Consider the following 22,325-nt stretch of genomic DNA (forward strand, 5'->3'; position numbering starts at 1 on the left):
AAGTGGGGTGGGTAGGTAAAGAGTCTTGTGAGTTCAAGCCAATGAGGCAGAAGAGACAGTGTACTGGGAGAGTTTTATTTGATAACGAAGAAAGGCATTTATGGAGAGCCTGATCCCTTCTTCCCTTTCAGCTTTTGATCACTGTGTGGCAACATAAAGCTTTTAAGCTCTTTATTATCGAAACAGTATACTATCGACCATATAGTCTTTGTTTTTTTAAGATTTTATTTATTATTTGACAGAGACCTAGCAAGAGAGGGATCACAAGCAGGGGGAGTGGGAGAGGGAGAAGCAGGCTTCCCGCTGAGCAGGGAGCCTGATGTGGGGCTCAGTCCCAGGACCCTGGGATCATGACCTGAGCCAAAGGCAGGCGCTTAACGACTGAGCCACCCAGGTGCTCCTTGACCATATAGTCATAAAATGGGTACAGTCTGTTCCCCTTCAAGGCAAAGGGGTATTTTAAACACAGTGAGAAAGTAACTACTATTACTTCAGAAAAAGACTTGCTATAAAGAGAATATTTTGGGGGCGCCTAGGTGGCTCAGTTGGTTAAGCAACTGCCTTCAGCTCAGGTAATGATCCCGGAGTCCTGGGATCGAGTCCCACGTCAGGCTCCCAGCTCCATGAGAAGTCTGCTTCTCCCCCTGACCTTCTCCCCTCTCATGCTCTCTCTGTCTCTCTCTCAATAAATAAATAAATAAATAAATAAATAAAATCTTAAAAAAAAACTATTTTTTAAAGCTGTATGTTGGGAAATTTCTGCATCATTATATAATACAGTTTCTGAAAGCTCTAAATATATCACCTATAAAGACCTCACATGACTGCACTAAAATATTGTGAAACAATCTTGTTAACACCTGCAAACCCATTTATTATAAAAATGCCAAAACCTGAAGAGTTTTCAAGAATTGGCATTAAAAAATGGGTATTTACAAGGTAAAGTTCAATAAAATAATTGTCTAGTGAGTAATACTGGAAAAGTAATTACTGTGATTTAGTAAATGCATCATAGTCTGTAATTCTTCCATTAGGTAATTCTGTATCTTTGTGAGGCTATCTTTTTTCCAGGCAAAAAAAAAAAAAAAAAAAAATCATTAAAATAAAGTAACCAAGTAAAAAAAAATATTTAGGATCAGATTTCTATATCATTATAGTATGATTTGTTAAACCAGCTAAAATAATAATGAAAAGCATATTTAATTATACTACTCTCACTATAAATAAGATTTATAAAAGACATTACAGACCTCAAAAAATATATATACCAATTTCCCCCTGACTGATCTATAAATTCAATGAAATTCTAATTAAAACCACAAATAAATATCTCACGAACTTCTCAAGTAGAACCTAAAATTCATTTGTGAGAGTAAAAGGCCAAAAATAGCTTAGACAACCATGAAGATTCAGAAATGATTAAAACAATGTGGTCCTGGGATGCGTGGGTGGCTGAGTCATCAGGGTCCTGGGATCCAACCATGCATCTGGCTCCCTGCTCAGCGGGAAACCTACTTCTCCCTCTCCCACTCCCTCCTGTTTATGTTCCCTCTGTCACTGTGTCTCCCTCTGTCGAATAAATAAAACAAACCTTTCAAAAAATAAATAAATAAAAATAAAACAATGTGGTACTATACAAGATGAAACAAATAAAAAAGAGCATTTAGAAATGAACCAGAGTGACATCAGCCATCAGGGTTGAATAAGACATCCATCGTTTTGTCCGCCTTCTAACAAGAGTAATTTGGCATCTAGTAATGGACAAAAGAGCCTCTGTGGGAGTTTTGGGATCCAGTACTGCAGTCTATGGGAGCTGAGAAGTCTCACCCACCCATATTATAGGGTAACAGGCATACAGACTTCAATACAAGCTTCAGCCCAGCCATGGACCCTGCAGGGGCCCATGAACTGACTCCAGCTCTTCTTGACAGTGGTCTGGGAACCCAGAACAACACTTCTCAGAGAACCGCTCAAAAATGAGAGAACCGTTATAGAAGTCCAGGTTTCCAGAGGAAAAGTTCCACCACATTACTGCAGAAAAGAAATACGAGTTTTGACACACTGGAGAGGAGTACTAGATGGTGAGCTACATGATGGGGGGTGGAGATGAGAAAGGGCTAGGAGAGCAGCAAGAAAGGATTCTGGAGAACACTAAAGGGATACAGATCCCATTAATTTCCTTGTGGACTCCATCAAAATACATAAAGAACTTTAACAATCAATTACAAAAAGACTTTTTATTTTTCAGGAAAGAAGATATGTTTTTTCAGGAAGAAACCCAAATGACCAATAAACACAGGAAATATATTCAACACCATTTGTAATCAGAGAAAGGCCAATAAAAACAGAAAACCATTTCACAACCATTAAACTGAAAACAATTATTAGTGTGACAAAACTAGGAGTTAAGCAATAAGTGGTCAAAGAAAATCTCACTTCCTGTACAGCCATTTTGGAAATCAATTTGGCAATAGTTGGTAAAGCTGAAAGAACATACTGAAGAAGCCAGAAATTCCACCTGAGTTGTCTACCTTAGAAGAACTCTTGCTTATGTACACAGGAAAACAGGAAAAAGGATACTCGTTGATGCAATGTTTGTAATGAAAAAATACTGTAGACACAATTTTAAGTGTCCCTCAGTAAGGCATGACAGAATAATACAAAGCAGTTGAACAATAAACTAGGTCCTTATTTATCAACACTGATAAATCACGAAGCTATATAGTTTTATTTTAAAAAAAGCTGAAAACTGATATGCAGAGCAGAATTTATATAAATTTTAGGCACATATTACAATGGCATATTTTGTTTGTAGATGTTTGTAGAAATAAATGTATAGGAATGTTCATGAGAATGATTCACAGCAGTTTCAAGAGAGGTTTCCTTGGGGAGAAGGAAGAGACCACACTGAGCAACCTGTAGCAAATACAGCAAAATGTTAGTAGCATCTGCTTAATTTGACAGTTATATTCTTCTCTATATTTTACTGTAGAATTGAAATGTTTCATTTAAAAAGTTGTTTTTAAATGTAGAAATTACAGACAGCGTAGATACTTTTCAAGATATAGAAGAGTATGAGAAATATAAAGAAAGGTGGTTATTTTTTTCTTAAGACAAAAGATACTGGAGTCTATTTGTTGATGGAAAGGATGCATTTGGGTGAGACAGATTAATCACAAATGAGAGAAAGGAGGTATCAAAAGGAGCAGTCTCAAAAGGAAAGACGAATGCAATGCAGTGTAATCTGTTTGCTAAATACAGGTGACACAATGTGCTCTGATTTTTGACTATACATAACATTCAAGAAAGGAAGAGTGCCACCAGTGAAGTAAGGACCTGCAAAAGTTTGTCTTTCCACAAAAGTAATGAAAAAACCGGCAGAAAGTGTCAAAATCAACTTTTTCAGAACTCTTGGAATTAAGAAAAGGCTGCCAGCAATCCAAGGAGCATTCGGTCAAAAAACAGCTGAAGAACAAAGAACTTTGTGGTACTTTAACAGATCATAGTACCAGCCTTTCTGCTCCCCAGCAGCCTTGAAAAAAATGTATTCCTGGTACTAGTGTCATCAGCTAGAGCCTAACACCTGACCTTTTACTGTCCACCTAGCTTGAACTCACTGACCCTGGTCCCACATTCTTCCTTAAGCTCTCTTTCCAGCTATCTCAGCTCAGGTATATGGAAACTCAGGACAGTGATAGCAACTGCCCTGACAAGACCTCCAGCTGGTCCAGACCACCTAGCCAGTTCAATTCTAACCCCTGAATTGCACCTGTACAGATGGACTATGGAGTAACCTCTAGAATAAATGATAATTACCTTTATTCATTATAATATTATAACCTCTGTCCAAGGAGGAACACAAGCCTCATTTACAGAACATACAACAAAAAGGCATGTTTCCTTTTTCTTGAAGCAAGTGTGCAACTTTATGCCCACCTCTACATCCAATGAAAAGAATCCTTTTTTAAAATATTCACCATAACCCTAAATAAAAGGAACCCAACCACACTTGCTCAGGGAATCACAGCTGTGCAAGTTACTCCCTTTGATCTCCTCACTTGTTGCAAATGTTACCTGTGCAACAACTCCACCTGGTATATCTGTGACTCACCAAGGAATGAACTCACAATGGTTCGGTTACACTAACAACTAGTAACCAGAGTGAGTAGAACAGGGATGGAGTTCTCTCAAAGCCTCATTCCAAAAGAGAAGTCATTATTTGACCTGCCTGGTGCTTCCCAGATAGGGGAGAGTCCACCAGAAAGGCTCATTTATTGAACCTTACTTAAACTCTTTTAAAAGCTTCATCCTGGGGGCTGTTTGTCACATGTTTTAGCATCACAGCTGCTTTAGAGGATGGATGACAGCTGGGTCCAACAATACACAAATCAAAAAGCTTAAAAGCACAAGCTGAGGAATAAGATACCCATAGGGGCTTTGAAAAGCTCAGACATATCCCTGGGAATCTAGAAGGGCATACGTAAGTATTAAGGTTGTGTGCACATGTTCAACAAAGATCGAGGAAGGCCCTAAGTTCTCACATCTAATTGACCTTGAGGTTCTGGGCAATCAAAAAGCGAATGCTAAGGCTCTAGTAAGCTGCCTGGCAGAGTGCTGAGTGTCCACACACACACAGCTCCTCAACAAAGATCAGACTTAACTGGTTCTAGGGATTTAAGAAGTTTCTGTCCAATCATTTACTGACCACTAACTGAGCACAGGCTTCAGTGGCCACACATGACAAAAATACAGACTTTACAGAATTAGTTTAGAAATGGTACAAACAACAATAAACCCTGGGAGAATCTGACATAAAAACTATCACCTCAGGGGCATCTGGGTGGCTCAGTCAGTTAAGCGTCTGCCTTTGGCTCAGGTTATGATCTCGGAGTCCTTGGATCAAGCCCTGCATTGGGCTCCCTGCTCAGTGGAGAGTCTGCTTCCCCCTCTCATTCTCCCTCGGTGCTCGCTCTCTCCCCCTCTCACTCTCTCTCAAATAAATAAAATCTTAAAAAAAAAAAAAAAGAAAGAAAGAAAGAAAAAACTATCACCTCACAGAATTTGAATAGTCCAGTTTTCATCAAAAAAATTACAAGACATGCAAAGGAACAAAAAAGTATAACCATGGTAGGGGAGAGCAATTAATCAAAAAAGTCCCTGAGGAATCCCAGACATTGGACTGACTAGGCAAAGACTTTAATCAGCTTTGTTAAATCTGTACAAAGAGCTCAAGTATGAGAACAATGTCTCACAATGTCTCACCAGATAGAGAATTATCAATGAAGAGAAATGAATGCATGTGCTCATATTTCACTTGAAATACAGATGTCAAAGAAAACAACTACAACAAAAACTTACTGTGTAGCCTTGACTATGTCCCATGTGCTGTAATCATCAATATGAGTTTTCCGTCCAAGAGGTTCACCATATCCATGGTTATAATGGCCTTGGGGTTTGATTTCCTGTAAAAGAGTAAATCACACAAAGGCAAAAGTTCAGAAGAGAGGTACAAGGAACACTTCAATATTTTACTACCACTTTTGCACTGTTTGAAGAATGATCATTACTGAAATTAAGTTTTACCTTGTTCTAAAGACCGTACTCTTCAGAGAAAAAGCATGTTCAATAGATCTACCCCTTGTGCACACTCTCAAAATAGAAAAGCTGTGAGACTAGAAATTAGTGACAAATTTGAAACTGAAATTTATCTTGAGCTCCATAGAACTCTTACTTCATCAAATCAACTCTCATTCTCTCAGACCATTTTTTTATTCCAGCATAACCCCTACCTTTAACACTCTATTTTTTTATTTTTAAATTTATTTGAATATGGTTGACAGGCAATATTACATTACAGTTTCAGGTATACAACACAGTGATTCAACAGCACTCTAAACTCTAACACCTAACACTCTACTTTAAAACCTTCATCACATGCCAGATAAACTCTAAGGTGGTAAAGAAAAAAAAAAAAAACAGTGGAGATTCGCCTTCTATTATTTTCAGATATTATCTCTTATACCCCTTTATGCTGAAGGCTAGTTAAGCATCTACCATTAGGTGAGTAAGGAACAACAGGGCAGCTCTGATAAAATGTAAATCCACTTAAACAGTTCTAATAAAGTTAACATGCTTAATTTTAAACAGTTTTACAGAATATTACATCCAATCAAAGCTTACATGCTGTATGTAATTTTCTATTTAAAATACAAAATTTATTATGCATAGTCAGCTCCCTCAATATAACACAGCACTAAAATACAATTATTTTTCTTTTCTATGACAACAGAAAACTAAGTGTGCTTGGCCTGCTATACATAAAGCATTATATGATGTACTGAAGCCTCAGGCCAGGACACGGTAAGGCCAATACAAAGTTTAAGAGGTTGCCAAAAAATTCAGTAATCAAGATAAAAACTGCCCAAGTGTCTACCAACAGATAAATGGATAAAGAAGATGTGGTATATCAGCCATAAAAAAGAAAGAAATCTTGCCATCAGCAGCAACATGGACAGATAGAGGGTATAATGCTAAGTGAAATAAGTCAGTCAGAGAAAGATAAATATGTATGATTTCACTCATACGTACAATTTAAGAAACAAAACAAACAAAGAAAAAGAGACAAACCAAAAAACAGACTCTTAACTATAGAGAAAAACTTACCAGAGGGCAGAGGGGGAACAGGTGAAATAGACAAGAGGATTAAAGAGTTACACTTACCATGAAGAGCACTGAGTAATATATGGAATTGCTCAATCACTATTATTGTACACCTGAAACTAATACAACACTGTATGTTCACTATACTGGAATTTCTGAAAAATGTATTTTAATGGATTCTGTTTTAAAAATCAAAGCCAAGGGATGCCTGGGTGGCTCACGTGGTTAAGCTATTACCTTGGGCTCTGGTTGTGATCCTGGATTCCTGGGATCCAGCCCCACCTCATGGTTCCCTGCTGGGCAGGGAGTCTGCTTCTCCCTCTTCCTCTGCCCCTCCCCTTTGCTCATGCACTCGCTCTTTCAAATAAATAAATAAAATCTTTTAAAGAATAAAAAGTAAAAAGCCAACGCAAAAAAAAAAAAAAAAATCCCAAACATCAACCTTTTAAATATAGACAGTATCAGTATTGCTGACTTTTCCTTTTGCAACAGGCTCCACTGTGGCTCAGAGCAGCTCTGCAAACATACACCAAATACAGTCACTTGCCTTCAAAGACTTTACAGTCCACAGTGGAAGGACAAAACAGGTAAGAAACCTAAGTCACATACTAGAAGCAAGAGCCTTCCAATAAATAAAACCTAAACAAAGACAACATAAGATGTAAAAAGCAGTAACTTTAAAAACCTATTTCAATTTGAAAATCTGTTAGGGCAAACTGCTATTCTTATTTACTAAGGACATTTTGCTTTTACAGACAAAAAAACAAATATTCATAAAATAAAAAATAAATCTCTTTTTAAGGCTTAATATCCTGTTTCCATGTAACTTTAATTCCATTTTTATCCCCAGAAACCTCACTCATTGTACAAAATGGTTAAATTGTACTCTTAGTTTCTCCACAAACCATTCTGTCTCAATGGCATTGACAAATGTTCTAGAAATCATTTTCTTTTTTTTTTTAAGATTTTATTTATTTATTTGACAGACCGAGATCACAAGTAGGCAGAGAGGCAGGCAGAGAGAGAAGGGGAAGCAGGTTCCCTGCTGAGCAGAGAGCCAGATGCGGGGCTCGATCCCAGGACCCTGGGATCATGACCTGAGCCGAAGGCAGAGGCTTTAACCCACTGAGCCACCCAGGCGCCCCTAGAAATCATTTTCTTACAGTTACATTTTTTAATTAAATCTCTGTTTTAACCATCTATAAGGTTTTCACTTTTAGTTTTTGGTAAAAGAAACTTGATTTTTTAAAAAAGATTTTATTTATTCATTTGACAGCGCACAAACAAGCAAGGGAAATGGCAGGCAAAAGGAGAGGGAGAAGCAGGCTCCCCACTGAGCAGGAAGCCCGATGCAAGACTCAGGTAGGACTCGATCTCAGAGATCAGAACCTGAGCTAAACACAGGTGCTTAACTGACTGAGCCACCCAGGCACCCCTTGTTTTGTTTTTAAAGTAGGCTCCACACCCAGCATGGAGCCCAACACAGCACTCGATTACCACCCTGAGATCAAGACCTTAGCTGAGATCAAGAGTCAGATACTCAATGGACTGAGCCACACAGGCACCCCAACAGCCACAGGTTTTTACAGTGCAGGTGGTTGTTGAAGAGAACTGAAGGAAGGAGAATGCATCTACAAAATGTAATGCTAAAGTAGTAGACACAAATGAGAAGAGAGGTTAAGCTGAGCAGCTGCACACTGCTGCAAAGGGAAATCAACAAGACAGAACTTAAACTTATACAGCAGGTACAGGTAAATGCTGACAGGTATATCAAGATGATAGATGCCATAATACATGTTTTTTCACACGCCCCAGTGGAATACAACCAATCAACTAGTTACCAAGTGTCCGTGTGCAATCTAGTTAACTTTTTTTTAGAATGTTAGATCTACTTAAATCTTTAGTTCACATTTATTTTTATTTTAAAAAAAGAAGGAAGCAGCATTGTCCAAAGAATCCTCTATGGCCCAGTGCTTATTATGTTTATTAATGCAGATGTTTTATAAGCGCTCTAGCAGAAAAGGTTTTCTAAGAGTTGATTCAATGGTAGAGTATTTCTGAAAGAATAAATGTGCAAGAAGAGTAAATTCAGGAATATTCAGAAAAAAAGGGTAAGAGATTTGCCCCACCACTGACTTCAATATATTAGGAAGGAAACACATGCAAAAACAGGGCAATGGAATACTGCTTAAAGAATAAGAATTAGAATCAGGAAGGAAAGATGTATTATTCAAAAAATAGTATAAATGGACAACTGGCTAGCCATTTGGGATTAAAAGAAAAATTAACAATGTCCAACATAAAGGCTGATATGCTTGAAGGAAAGACACTAACAAATATAGCCAAAGATACAGCTTCCTTAATGCCAGATGATACTGAAATGTGTTTGAAAATAACAGGGACACACAAAACAAAATTCAGAGCAGCATGAATGGAGGCTTCCCAGGTCAGCCACATTCCCGTAAGAACATACAGATGCCTATATGAGAGAAGGATAGGGTTCTCCCCATGAGGGAAGGGTGCCTCTTCCTGTTCTTGGGGAGCATGTGCCCCTCATGGACTCTCCTGACTGTTCTGGAAACTGGCCATATACCAAGTCTAAGTAACTTGTTCAAAAGTCTCTAGGAATTTCCTCAATGATTACTTTAGAACAAGGTAAATTGCAGGTCAATTTCCCAGGCTTTCTGGAGATGTGACTATCCCCTGGCAGGACCAGACTCCAGCCTACCCATTCCCACCTCACTCCTCATAATCAGGTAACTTCCAGCCAGATCAAAGACCTTAATATAAGAATACCGGCAATAATAGTCTTAAGTTAAGCAAAACAAACCTCTGAGAAAAGCATGAATAACATAACATTTGACAAAATGGGCAAAGGATATAAAGATAATTCAAAGGGGGCAAAATATAATTGCCAGAGAGAGGGAGAGAGCACACGCACAAAAGGGATGAAAAAGACACCATAATTTGAAGTTAATTAAATAAATGCATTCCCAAACCCTCTCACCAAAAAGATAGATCAATTTAACAACATTCTAGGGTACAAACATGTTACCTACAAGGCACGTTACCTAACACATATATAGTGAATTAGTAAGCCAGCAGGGATTAACTATATGCTTATGATTTGCACTGGGTAAATGTCTGCTGTCAGGTATCACTCTTATAAGGCAGACTCTGAATCAAGAAGCTAAATGTACTTAATTATATAATTTAGAGTCACTCAAATTTAATTCCACTAAATGTATAAGATAAAATTAAAACACCATAAAGGGTTACTGACAAGAAGAAGAAAGGAAAGGAAAAAAAGATCTATGCATACTTGACTTATTTTTAGTTCCCAGCTAAAACTGTCAAGCCAAATCTGGGAACTTCTTAAAACCCAGGATAGTGAAGAACTACATTCTATGTATACCATAAGGATTTTTTTAAAATGAATATCAATTATATATAACAAACAAACAAACAAACAAAAAACCCAGCATAAGCATAAAACAAATACCAAGGGAACAATAAATAAAGAAAAGCAGAAGCCATCACAAGATTATGGAATGATTTTAAAAGTGTATTTAGTTAACACTGCCAGCAGATGGCACTACATTCAAGCCAGAATGCTTTCCCTTTTTTTGGCGCTCTCACGTTAAAGGAAGATTAGACAAATGATTTGATAATCAAACAGAAAGATTTTGAATCTTTTTTTTTTTTTCTCAGTAAGCAACAGGTCCCATATATGACATATCTGGCTGCATTTCCAGATCCCTGCCTAACACTACATGATTGTAGATTCTAATAGAGTCCAACTTGACTCACAGGTTCTCATACTGTAGTAATAGCACCACTGCCTCAATCCAAACTATCAAATTAATTTTGCTTGCTTCCAACAAATTTTCACTTAAGAAAATGTTCATCATCACCTTCCAGCGTCTTTAAAAACTGGTTTCCACTTCATTTCCTTCTAGGATTAATCCACACATATACAAATATTTGTAACAATAAACATAAATTTGGCATATATTTCTTTCTTTCCACAGGCAGTTGATGTACAAATGCCTATATGTATATTTTTCTCCCTCTCCTATCCTTATTTTTAGGATTTTTATTTAGGGTAGTATAAGATTCACAAAAACAATGCAGAGTTCTCATATTGTGCATACCCAGTTTCCTCTAGCATTAACATCCAACATTAGTACCACATATTTGTTGCAATTAATGGACTAATATTGATACATTATTATTAACTGAAGTCTATACTCTGATCTCCTTAGTTTTTATATAGTATCCTTTTTCTTTTCTTTTTTTTTAAAGATTTTATTTATTTATTTGACAGAGAGAGATCACAAGTAGGCAGAGAGGCAGGCAGAGAGAGAGAGAGAGAGAGAGAGGAAAGCAGGCCCCCTGCTGAGCAGAGAGCCCAACGTGGGACTCGATCCCAGGACCCTGGGATCATGACCTGAGCCAAAGGCAGAGACTTAACCCACTGAGCCACCCAGGTGCCCCTCTTTTTTTATTTTTTTAAGATTTTATTTATTTATTTATTTGCTAGAGAGAAAGGGAGAGAGTGTACAAGCAGGTGGAACAGCAGGCAGAGGGAGAAGCAGACTCCCCGCTGAGCAAGGAGCCCAATGTGGGACTCGATCCCAGGATCCTGAGATCATGACCTGATCATGATCCTGAGATCATGACCTGAACACTTAACTGACCGACCACCCAGGCATCCCATAATATCCCTTCTCTGTTCCAGGATCCCATCTATGACATTACATTACATTTAAGTTGTCATGGCTCCCTAAGTTTCTCTTGGCTGTAACAACTTCTCAGACATCCCCTTGTTTTTAATGACCTTGACAGTTTTGAGGAGAGGTAGTCAGGTATTTTGCAGAATGACCCTCTATTAGGATTTGCAGTTTGGGGATTTGTCTGATTTTTTTTTTTTCACTATTAGTCTAGTTACGTGTTTTTAGAAGTGTTGTTTTCTAATTTAACCTAATTTTTAAAATTTCTTTCAACACTGCTATAACAATCTTTATTCATTCACATATCTTCACGTAGTCTGTAAGCATAGTACTCATATTTTATATTCTTCCATTTTACAATTCTTCATGCCATTTTAGGTAGTTTTTATAAGTAATGCTTTGAACCACTGCAAAATATTTAATTAAATTGATAGACTGAAACATACTGAAACATTTCCCAATTATTGAAAATTTAGGTTATTCTTGTATTTCCTAACTAAACTCAGATGTTATTTCTTAGGCATTCCATTCTTTGTCTTCACCTAACATTCTCCTCACCACTGAACATAAACTATGACGAGTTAAGAAGCCTACCTTAAATCATTTGTGTACTCCCAGTACCTAGCACAAACAGAGCCTGGCACAGTATTTAGTGTCCTTAAAGGAAATTACAGAAAAATGGATGGATTTTCCCCACTACTAAAAAAATACTACCTTTAACTCATTTAATATTTCTTCTTTTTAACTGGAGTAAACTTCCTAAAGAGGAATTCTTTTTTTTTTTTTTTTAAGATTTTATTTATTTATTTGACAGAGAGAGAGATCACAAGTAGGCAGACAGGGAGGCAGAGAGAGAGGAGGAAGCAGGCTCCCTGCTGAGCAGAAAGCCCAATGTGGGACTCGATCCCAGGACCCTGAGATCATGACCTGAGCCGAAGGCAGTGGCTTAACCCACTGAGCCACCCAGGCGCCCCCTAAAGAGGAATTCTTAAAGAGGATGAATATTTTTATGGTTCTTGATACAATATGTAAATTGTTTTACAAAAGGATTATACTTACCATCCCACCAGCATCTTATGATTAACCATTTCTTCATAAATTCACTAGCAGTACTCTTATTTTTGTTGAATTCTTACCCTAACTTAAACAAAGTAAATAATACTTGATGTATTATTTAATATTGGGTGCCTAGGTGGCTCAGTCGGTTAATCATCTGCCTTAGGCTTGAGCCCCATGTAAGGCTTCCTGCTCAGCAGGGAGTCTGCCTGTCCTTATGCCTCTGCCCCCCCCCACTTTCTCCAGGCACCCCCACCAGGCCACCCCCTCCCCAACTCATACACCTACTCTTTCACTCTCTCAAATACATAAATTTTCCTATTCTATGTCATCTTTCAAGAATTGCCTGTTCTTGGGGCGCCTGGGTGGCTCAGTGGGTTAAGCCTCTGCCTTCGGCTCAGGTCATGATCCCAGGGTCCTGGGATCGAGCGCCACATCGGGCTCTCTGCTCAGCGGGGAGCCTGCTTTCTCCTCTCTCTCTCTGCCTGCCTCTCTGCCTACTTGTGATCTCTGTCTGTCAAATAAACAAATAAAATCTTTAAAAAAAAAAAAAAAGAATTGCCTGTTCTTATCTTTTGGCCATTTTATTCTATTTGAAGCCTGAAATTTGTTTAATAGATTTGAATCAGATTTTCCACATATTGAGAAGATTAGATATTAAACCTTTTTCATACTGATCTAAAGCACTTCTATTTCTTGAGCTGTTACTTATCCTCTCAATATATTTCAAGAATTATACTTTTTATAATCACATAAAATCTTTTTCTTGGGTTTTTTGGTCTTGAATTTACATTTAAATGCTACTGTAATCATTAGTGCTACCCCTTAAATATTTCCAGTTCTCTTCCTAAGCACATAGCACATAGGATTGTACACCATGGCCCCTTGTAAGTAAGTGAGTCCAAGTGACTTTTTTTAACTAATAGAATATGAATAAAAGAGACATGTTGCTTTCAGAGAATAGGTTTGAAGAGCCAGTATGCAATTCCTCATTCTCTTTCCCTCTCCCTTGGAAAATAGCAATATTCGAGAGAGTAAATAATCAGTCCAAGTCCCAAAGCAGCCACTATCCAACCCACAATGCATGTGTACTGCATATTAACATGTTAAGACACTAAGACTTTAGCGTGGCTACTGCAGTTAAACCTAGTTTAATCTAATACAACTCTGAGAATCATTTTGGTAAAGAGTATGCAAAGGCCATACTACATAAAGCATTTTCATTCTATTTTGGAGCTCAATATCCAGGATAACCTCCACATCTCAAGACCTTTAATGAAATAATTACTACACAGGTATCCTGCTAATGTTCAAATTTATCCTGTATCTGGTTAAAAATATTAATTTGTTTTTTGATTATTTCTTTGAGTAGTCTAAGAATACAAACAAATACTCCAAACATTTACTTCTGCAAGTAAATGTGGTCTCTCACTTCTGCAGCATATGGCACTGGCAAAAACGTCAAATGCAGTATTGGGGAAAAAAATGAAGACAGTAAATCCTTATTTCCTTAACTTTTTTTTTTCCATTTTAAAAAGGCAATGCCTTCGGGGAGGGTATGTGCTATGGTGAGTACTGTGAAGTGTGTAAGCCTGGCAATTCACAGACCTGTACCCCTGGGGATAAAAATATTATATGTGTATAAAAAAATTATATGTGTATAAAAAATTTTTAAAAAAGGCAATGCCTTCATTGTTTCTCCATTATATGTAAAGTTAAAATAATATATATATAATATATATAACATCATATATAAAGTTAAATAGTATTTAAATACATTCCAGAGAATGAATAACATTGTACTTGAATATAAATACCCAGTAGACCACCACAACCTTTCACTATAAAGTATGTCCAATTTCATATTTCATTTGAGATTAACTCTCAATTTTATCCTGCAACTATAGGATTCTGACTACTGTTTTTTCACCATATCTCCTAGTTGGCCTGAAAATCTTATGGAAGTCTCTCTCCACTTCTCTGCTTCCTGCCCTTCACACACACACACAGCCAACTCTTAATGAGCAGCCCAAGCTCAGGTGCTGGACACATTTCCAACTTGGCCCCAGAAAGCTAGGGCAGACACAAAATGTCCCATCTGTGGCAAATCTGAGGAAGTACCTTTTAAGCAGTCTAAGTTTTGTCTTTTTTTAAATATGTGAGTCAAGTGCACATGTACAGTAAGTTTTAAATTTAATTACCAAATTGCAACTAGGATGTCAAAGAAACACTGAAAATCCTAAAAGAAGAAATGCACAAATTCCATCTTCAATTGAGAATAAACAAAGGCACTTATTAGGCATCCAGTTCAGTAGGCAATAGATAATCAGGGAGCAAGGAAATTACAGATTAAATATACAATTTTAAAACATCATCTAGTGATTTCTTTTTCCTCCTCACCACCTCCACAATATATTCTTCCACCTTCCTGTATAATTTACTAAAAGGCATTTCCAACTAGCAAAATGTCCACACTAAATCTCTTTCAAGCCCTCAAAATTTCAGCTGCAATTAATTAGCTACCAAGTCTTATACTACTTCTTTGCTCAAAACAAATCCATCACTTCTTTGTTTTTTCTCTACAATATCATCTCAAATGATCTGCCTTGCTGTTCCAATCACTCCCCTGCTTAAAATCCTTGTAATCATGTAAACAGGGTAAAGCAGCAACATTTCAGTAAGCATGCAAAATTGCATGAACTGGACCCACTTACTTTTTTCCAGCTTTAATATCCACCATTTCCTCTAAGCATCCTAAATGTTTATGTCTAACAGCCATCCCAAGAAGTCTTGTGTATTTCTTTCATCAATGTTTTATGGTTTTCAGCATAAAAGTACTGTATTTTTGGTTACACTAATTTTTTATTCTCTCAGGCTGACTCATGGCATCTCTCCAGTGGTTCTCACACTCCTACATCATTAGTTTTTAGCTTTATCAGATAATACCTACTAATGATCATTTCTCCCATCCTAAAAAAAAAAAAAAATAAATCCCAAAATCAAATCATATTTTCTTTGAGGCCACTTACATTCTGTTTTCTGCCCTATTTCTTTGGGCAGAAAGAACCTGATGGGTTCTTCTGCTCATGTTTAGCTATTCCACTTAGAAGGCACACCTCATTTCAGATCTGGCAAACTTCTATAAATCCTTCAATTCACAACTCAAATGTCACCATCTCCTTCCTTGTTTCCCTCAGGCAGAGTTAACAATCCAGTTTTCTGTGTTCCCAATGCTCTGCAAACAAATAATTACAGTACCATATGATCGAGTATTAGTTTCCCATTACAGTTGTAACAGGTTACCACAACCTTTTGCCAAGCAGGAAACTATCTTTTGGCAAGTTTCTTTCATAACGGCCACAGCCTAACTAGCTTCTGGAGTGTCTGCCTGGTCCAAAGGAAACACTCTTAAGATCACTACACACACAGAGGAAGCCCTCTCTTCTAGCTCTTCCACTACAAGAATATTTTATATGTTCCTTACCTTTATGCTTCCCCAGGAAAGCAGCAGCAGCTCCCAGTCTCCGGGCCTTCAATACCCAAATCACATTTTCCCATGAATTCTCTAACACTCCACTAAGATAGCATCCCAGCAGGTATCCAGCCATAGACACATTTTAGCTCCTGAAAAGCCCCCCAGTCTTTCAGAGAAATTGTCTGCAGCCCCCATAGAGGACCATATAAACACTATAGCACTCCCTTTTGGATTAATAACCCTTCAAAGAGCCCTTCCTCTCATTTAAGTCTCTACTCTGTATAAGCTGGAGGTAACAGCTCCAGGACAAATGATGGCCACCTCTCAGCAAGTTCAGCATCTCTGTTTATCCTGTAGGGATCCTTTCTCAGCTACTGTACTCAGCTTTGAGCTCCAGAAAAAATGCTTAGATGATACAAAAAGCCCCACTTAATATCTTATTATACACAAATATATCAAAAATTATGTATTCTTTTATACCTAGTACTTTTCAGTCAACATTATGTTTCTGAGATTTTTCTGTGCTGATACATGTAGTTCAATGCAACTGATAGTACTCCGTTTTTCCTACTGAGACTTTTTGCTACTATAAACCATACTACAATGAACAATCTTAAACAGGTCTCACCTGTAAAAGTTTCTCTAGAGTAAGTACCTAGTAATAGAACTTCTGGATAAAGAAATTTTAGTATCTTCAACTTTCCTATCATTAAATTGCTTTCTAAGGTGGTAGTACCAATTTAAACTCTCACTAGCAATGTGTGTGTTTTCCTTTCACTACAGTTAGATTTACCAGACTTAATTTTGAGGAAATATTATGGGTACCAAATTACACCTTGTTTTCATGTGCCATTTCCCTGAAGCAAAGAAAAGTTATCCAGGAGAAATCAACTAGATCAATGCTGATGGATAAGGACCACATGCTGATCACTGGCCTTGACAATCTATAGATGCTGCTTTACCTTCATAAGCTGGGGCATATGCCAGGCTGGGTGGATTAAAGAAAAGATGGGAAGAAAAGGAACCAGGAACAGCAAATATATGCAACTCTTCTGGGGCATTTTGCCATAAAGAAAAGCAAAGAAATAGGGCAGAAAGCAGAATGTAAGTGGCCTCAAAGAAAATATGATTTGATTTTGGGATTTTTTTTTTTTTAGGATGAGAGAAATGATCATTAGTAGGTATAATCTGATAAAGCTAAAAACTAATGATGTAGGAGTGTGAGAACCACTGGAGAGATGCCATGAGTCAGCCTGAGAATAAAAATTAGTGTAACCAAAAATACAGTACTTTTATGCTGAAAACCATAAAACATTGATGAAAGAAATCAAAGAAGATCTAAACAAAGAGACAGACATATCATATTCATAGATTGGAAAGCTTAATATGGTAAAGATGTCATTTCTCCCCATACTGACATGTAAGTTTAATGCAACTTCCTTTTAAAGCGATTCCTATCAAAATCCTAGCAAGATTTTTTGTAGATATAGACGAGATTATTTTAAAATATTTATGGGAAGGCAAATAAAGTGGCTAAAATAATTTTGAAAAAAATGAATAAAGAAAGCAGTTACTCAATTTCAAGACCTATTATATAGCTATAGTAATCAAGATGGTATAGTATTGGCTGAGGGACACATAGATCAATGAAGCACAACACAGAACCCAGAAATAGGCACACACAAATATGCTCAAGTGATCTCTGACAACGATGTAAAAGCAATTCAATGGAGGAAAGATAAGCTCTTCAACAAATGGTATTGAAGCAGCTAGACATTTATAGACCACAAAAAGCCCCAAACACAAAAAACCTCAACCTAATTCTCACACTTAATGCAAAAAATAACTAACTGATCCTGAACTTCAGTGTTACCTATGAAACTCTAACTGTAAAAAAGAAAAAGACAATCTTTGAGATCTATGGCTAGTGAAAGACAATCTTAGAATTAAAAGGAAAAAACAGCCCAGAAAAATAAAAACTCATAAACTGGACCTCATTTAAACTTATTTAAACTTATGCCATGAGAAAGACCCTATTGAGGCCAAAAAAACAAGTTGATAGGCCGGGAGAAAATATCTGCAGGCCAAGACAATGAACTAGTGTTTAGGATACATTAAAAACTCTACAGTAGGAGCACCTGGGTGGCTCAGTCATTAAGCATCTGCCTTAGGCTCAGGTCGTGATCCCAGAGTCCTGGGACTGAGCCCCACATTGGGCTCCCTGCTCAGTGGGGAGCCTGCTTCTCCCCGTGCTTGTGCTCTCTGTCAAATGAATAAATAAAATCTTAAAAAAAAAAAAAAAAAAGAACTGAACAGTAAAATAAAGACTCAATTGGAAAAAAAAGTGGCAAAGGCATTGTTACAGGCTGTGTGTTACGGGCTGTGTCACCCCAAATCCATTTGTTGAAGTCAGGATGCCAGTACCTCAGATTGCTACTGTACTTGGAGCTAAGCCCTTTAAAGGGAGAGTTGGGAATTAAGTTTAAATGATGTCACCAGAGTGGGCCCCAAACCAATCTGACTGGTGTAATTAAAGGAAAAGGGTATCTGGACACAGATACCAAGGGGACTGTAAGCACAGGAAAAAAGAACATGTGAGGACACAGCAATAGGGCAACCATCTATAAGCCAAAGAGTGGGACCTCAAAAGAAACCAAACCTGCTAATACTTTGATCTTGGACCTCCACCCTTCAGAACAATGAAAAAATAAATTTCCATTATTTAAGCCACCTTGTGTGTGGTATTTCTATGCTCTAGCAAACTAATACAAAGAGACATTTCACCCAAGAGGATATAAAGATGGCAAATAAATACATGAAAACATAGAATCATTAGCCATTAAGGAAATTCAAATTAATACCACAATGACTTTTCATCATCTACTATTCAAATGGACTAAAATCATAAAGTATCAGTACCAAATGCTAGTGAAAATGCAGAGATCAGATTACTCATCCACTGCTGACTGAAATGTAAAATGTACAGCCACTCCAGAAAACAGCTTGACAGTTTCTTGAAAACACTGACATACAACTACCATATAACACAGTAATTGTGCTCCTGGGCATTTATCTCAGAGAAATAAAACTTTTTTTTAAAGATTTATTTATTATTTTATATGGAGAGAAAGCATGTGCACAGGGAAGAAGGGTAGAGAGAGAGAATCTTAAGCAGGATCCATGCCCAGGACAGAAGCCAACTTGGGACTCAATCTCAAGACCCTGAGATCACGACCTGAGCTGAAATCCAGAGTCAGACACTTAACTGACTGCACTACCCAGGTGCCCCATGAAAACCTGTCTTTACTTGACAGAAAAATATGTACACAAATGGTTAAAGTACCTTCATTTGTAATAACCGAAACCTGGAAATCCAGATATCCTTCAATAGGTAAATGGTTAAGCAAACTGTAGTAAATCCATATATTACCCAGTAATAAAAAGGAAAAAAACTAATGACTGGCTGCTACAACCAGATGAATCTCCAGAGAATTATGCTGACTGAAAAAAGTCAATCCCCTAAGGTTACGTACCACTATGATTCCATTTAAATAACATTCTTAAAATTACAAAATTGTAGAAATGGATAACAGATTAGCATGGTATAGAAGGGCAATACAAAGGATCTTTGTGATAATGAAATGGCCCATATCTTTACTGATTCAATATCAATTTCCTGGTTGTGATATTACGCTATAATTTTGCAAAGTGTTACCACTGGTGGAACCTGGGTAAAGGGTACACAAGATCTCTTTGTACTTTTTCTTACAACTGCATGTGAATCTAAACTATCTCAAAATAAAAAGTTTAACTTAAAGAAAAATTATAAACTTCAAAATGTTAAATTTGTACAACTTATCACAAATAAGTCTTAACAAAAAGAGTTATGCAGTAGAAAATATTTTTAAAAGGCATACACATTTTTTAAAAAATCGTCCAGATCAGTGTTGTCCAACAGAACTTACTGCAATCACAAATATATTCCACATTTCTATGCTGTCTCAAAACAGTAGTCACTAGGCACACGTAGCTAATAAACACCTGAAACTTGACTAGTGTGACTAAAAAGCTGAATTTTCTATTATATTCATTTTAACTAATTTATATTTAAATTGCCACGTTATTAGCAGTGGCTACCGCATTAAACAAGACAGGTCTATACACTACAAAGAATGAGGAAGATAATTATATGCTACAATGGCACCACATCCAAACTGTATTCAGAAAAAATGCATTGGTTATATACTTTTACCTTCTACTATATGCCTTCTGTACTCCTTAAAATATTTGACGTGTCACCTTTTTTGCAGTCAAATGCTCTACCACTGAGCTATATACCCCCTTGTCACCTTTTTTGAAAGCCAAAAAATCCATACTGGAATTTACATTTCTGGTACCTTAAAAATTAATATATACTATTCAACAATATAGAACAAATCAGATGTTAGGATAAGAGTTCAGAAAATTTTTATTTGTTCTGCTATGTTATATGGTTCCAGATTCTAGTCTAAGTTTTTTCCCCCAAGGGTGGATTTTCTTGGATTTGGTTATATTCAATTACCCACAGGGGGAAAAAAAGACAAATAAGGAAAAAACAAGTTTAAATAATGGAAACTTATGAAATCAACTCAATTAACTTCTTATATAAATAGCTGAAAGATCTTGGATATTCATAATGGGTGTTCAATCAGAACGCAAAATTCTATTGTATACAGGCTATTCATGATCATAGTTGCAGAATCACAAATGGAGAGTAGTGAATACTTACATACAGCAAAGGATGATAACACAAGGAACAGTGGGACTCTTTAAAAGGTTTAAAAAGGCACCTCCAAGGTGTCTAGCCTCAAGCCAGCAACACTTGTCCTCTCATCAGCTATTTCATAGATTTAATACTAAGAATACTTATCTCCAACCCCTCACACCCCTTCCCCTTGATCACACCTAGGGTTATTTCATTTCCTTTCAAGGAATTTTATTAATGAAGACATATTTTACCTTATGCATTCAGAATAAGCAGAGGAAGAAAAAAACAATAAATGGAATAAGCAAAAATTCTGAAGAAGAGTGTTAAGAAAATCCAGTTTTAGGATTTCAAATCAAATGATTACTCAGAGAAGTAGACTTAAGAGCAACTGCCAAAACTGAGCCCCCCTCCAACACCTTTAACAAAAGCAAACAGTAATTCTGACAGAATTTTTCAATTTAGCCAAAAATAATTTATGTTTTGACCTATTAAATTATATGGCAGGATATATATGAGGATTATGGATTTGGAGTCAGAGAGTTAGTCTAAGTTCTAATACAAAACTGCCAACTACTAATGATGTGAACCTGAATAAATTGCTTCACCCCTTTGATTCTGCTTCCTAACCTATGAACAGTTCAATAATACCTGCTATGCAGACCTGTAAAAAGAAAATGAGCAGAACACTGAAATAACCAAAATGTCTTTCAGTGGATAAATGAATAAACTATGGTACACCCATACAATGAAACATTATTCAGCATTAAAAAGATGAGCTGTTGAGTCATTAAAAAAAAACATGGAGGAGCTAAGGTCAGGAACACGGCAGGGATGTCCGTTTTCACCACTGCTATTCAACATAGTACTAGAAGTCCTAGCCTCAGCAATCAGACAACAAAAAGAAATTAAAGGCATCCAAATTGGCAAAGAAGAAGTCAAACTATCACTCTTCGCAGATGATATGATACTATATGTGGAAAACCCAAAACACTCCACTCCAAAACTGCTAGAACTTGTACAGGAATTCAGTAAAGTGTCAGGATATAAAATCAATGCACAGAAATCAGTTGCATTTCTCTACACCAACAACAAGACAGAAGAAAGAGAAATTAAGGAGTCAATCCCTTTTACAATTGCACCCAAAACTATAAGATACCTAGGAATAAACCTAACCAAAGAGACTAAGAATCTATACACAGAAAACTATAAAGTACTCATGAAAGAAATTGAGGAAGACACAAAGAAATGGAAAAATGTTCCATGCTCCTGGATTGGAAGAATAAATATTGTGAAAATGTCTATGCTACCTAAAGCAATCTACACATTTAATGCAATTCCTATCAAAGTTCCATCCATTTTTTTCAAAGAAATGGAACAAATAATCCTAAAATTTATATGGAACCAGAAAAGACCACGAATAGCCAAAGGAATATTGAAAAAGAAAGCCAAAGTTGGTGGCATCACAATTCCAGACTTCAAGCTCTATTACAAAGCTGTCATCATCAAGACAGCATGGTACTGGCACAAAAACAGACACACAGATCAATGGAACAGAATAGAGAGCCCAGAAATAGACCCTCAACTCTATGGTCAACTAATCTTTGACAAAGCAGGAAAGAATGTCCAATGGAAAAAAGACAGCCTCTTCAATAAA

The 22,325-nt window shown here is 36.9% G+C and overlaps 1 protein-coding gene across 3 annotated transcripts in view; it reads right to left on the reverse strand.

Annotated features, from left to right (window-relative positions):
* ZDHHC17 (zinc finger DHHC-type palmitoyltransferase 17) overlaps window positions 1-22,325 on the reverse strand; it is an 87,856-nt gene that overhangs the window by 55,544 nt on the left and 9,987 nt on the right. For all 3 annotated transcript variants that reach the window (XM_032854721.1, XM_032854722.1, XM_032854723.1), the window contains exon 2: window positions 5,359-5,462. In XM_032854721.1, the coding sequence (XP_032710612.1) occupies window positions 5,359-5,462 (104 nt within the window). The remainder of the gene's footprint in view (window positions 1-5,358; window positions 5,463-22,325) is intronic.

This window comes from Lontra canadensis, unplaced genomic scaffold (genome assembly GCF_010015895.1).
Source record: "Lontra canadensis isolate GAN:19392208 unplaced genomic scaffold, GSC_riverotter_1.0 scaffold9, whole genome shotgun sequence".
Lineage (NCBI taxonomy): Eukaryota > Metazoa > Chordata > Mammalia > Carnivora > Mustelidae > Lontra > Lontra canadensis.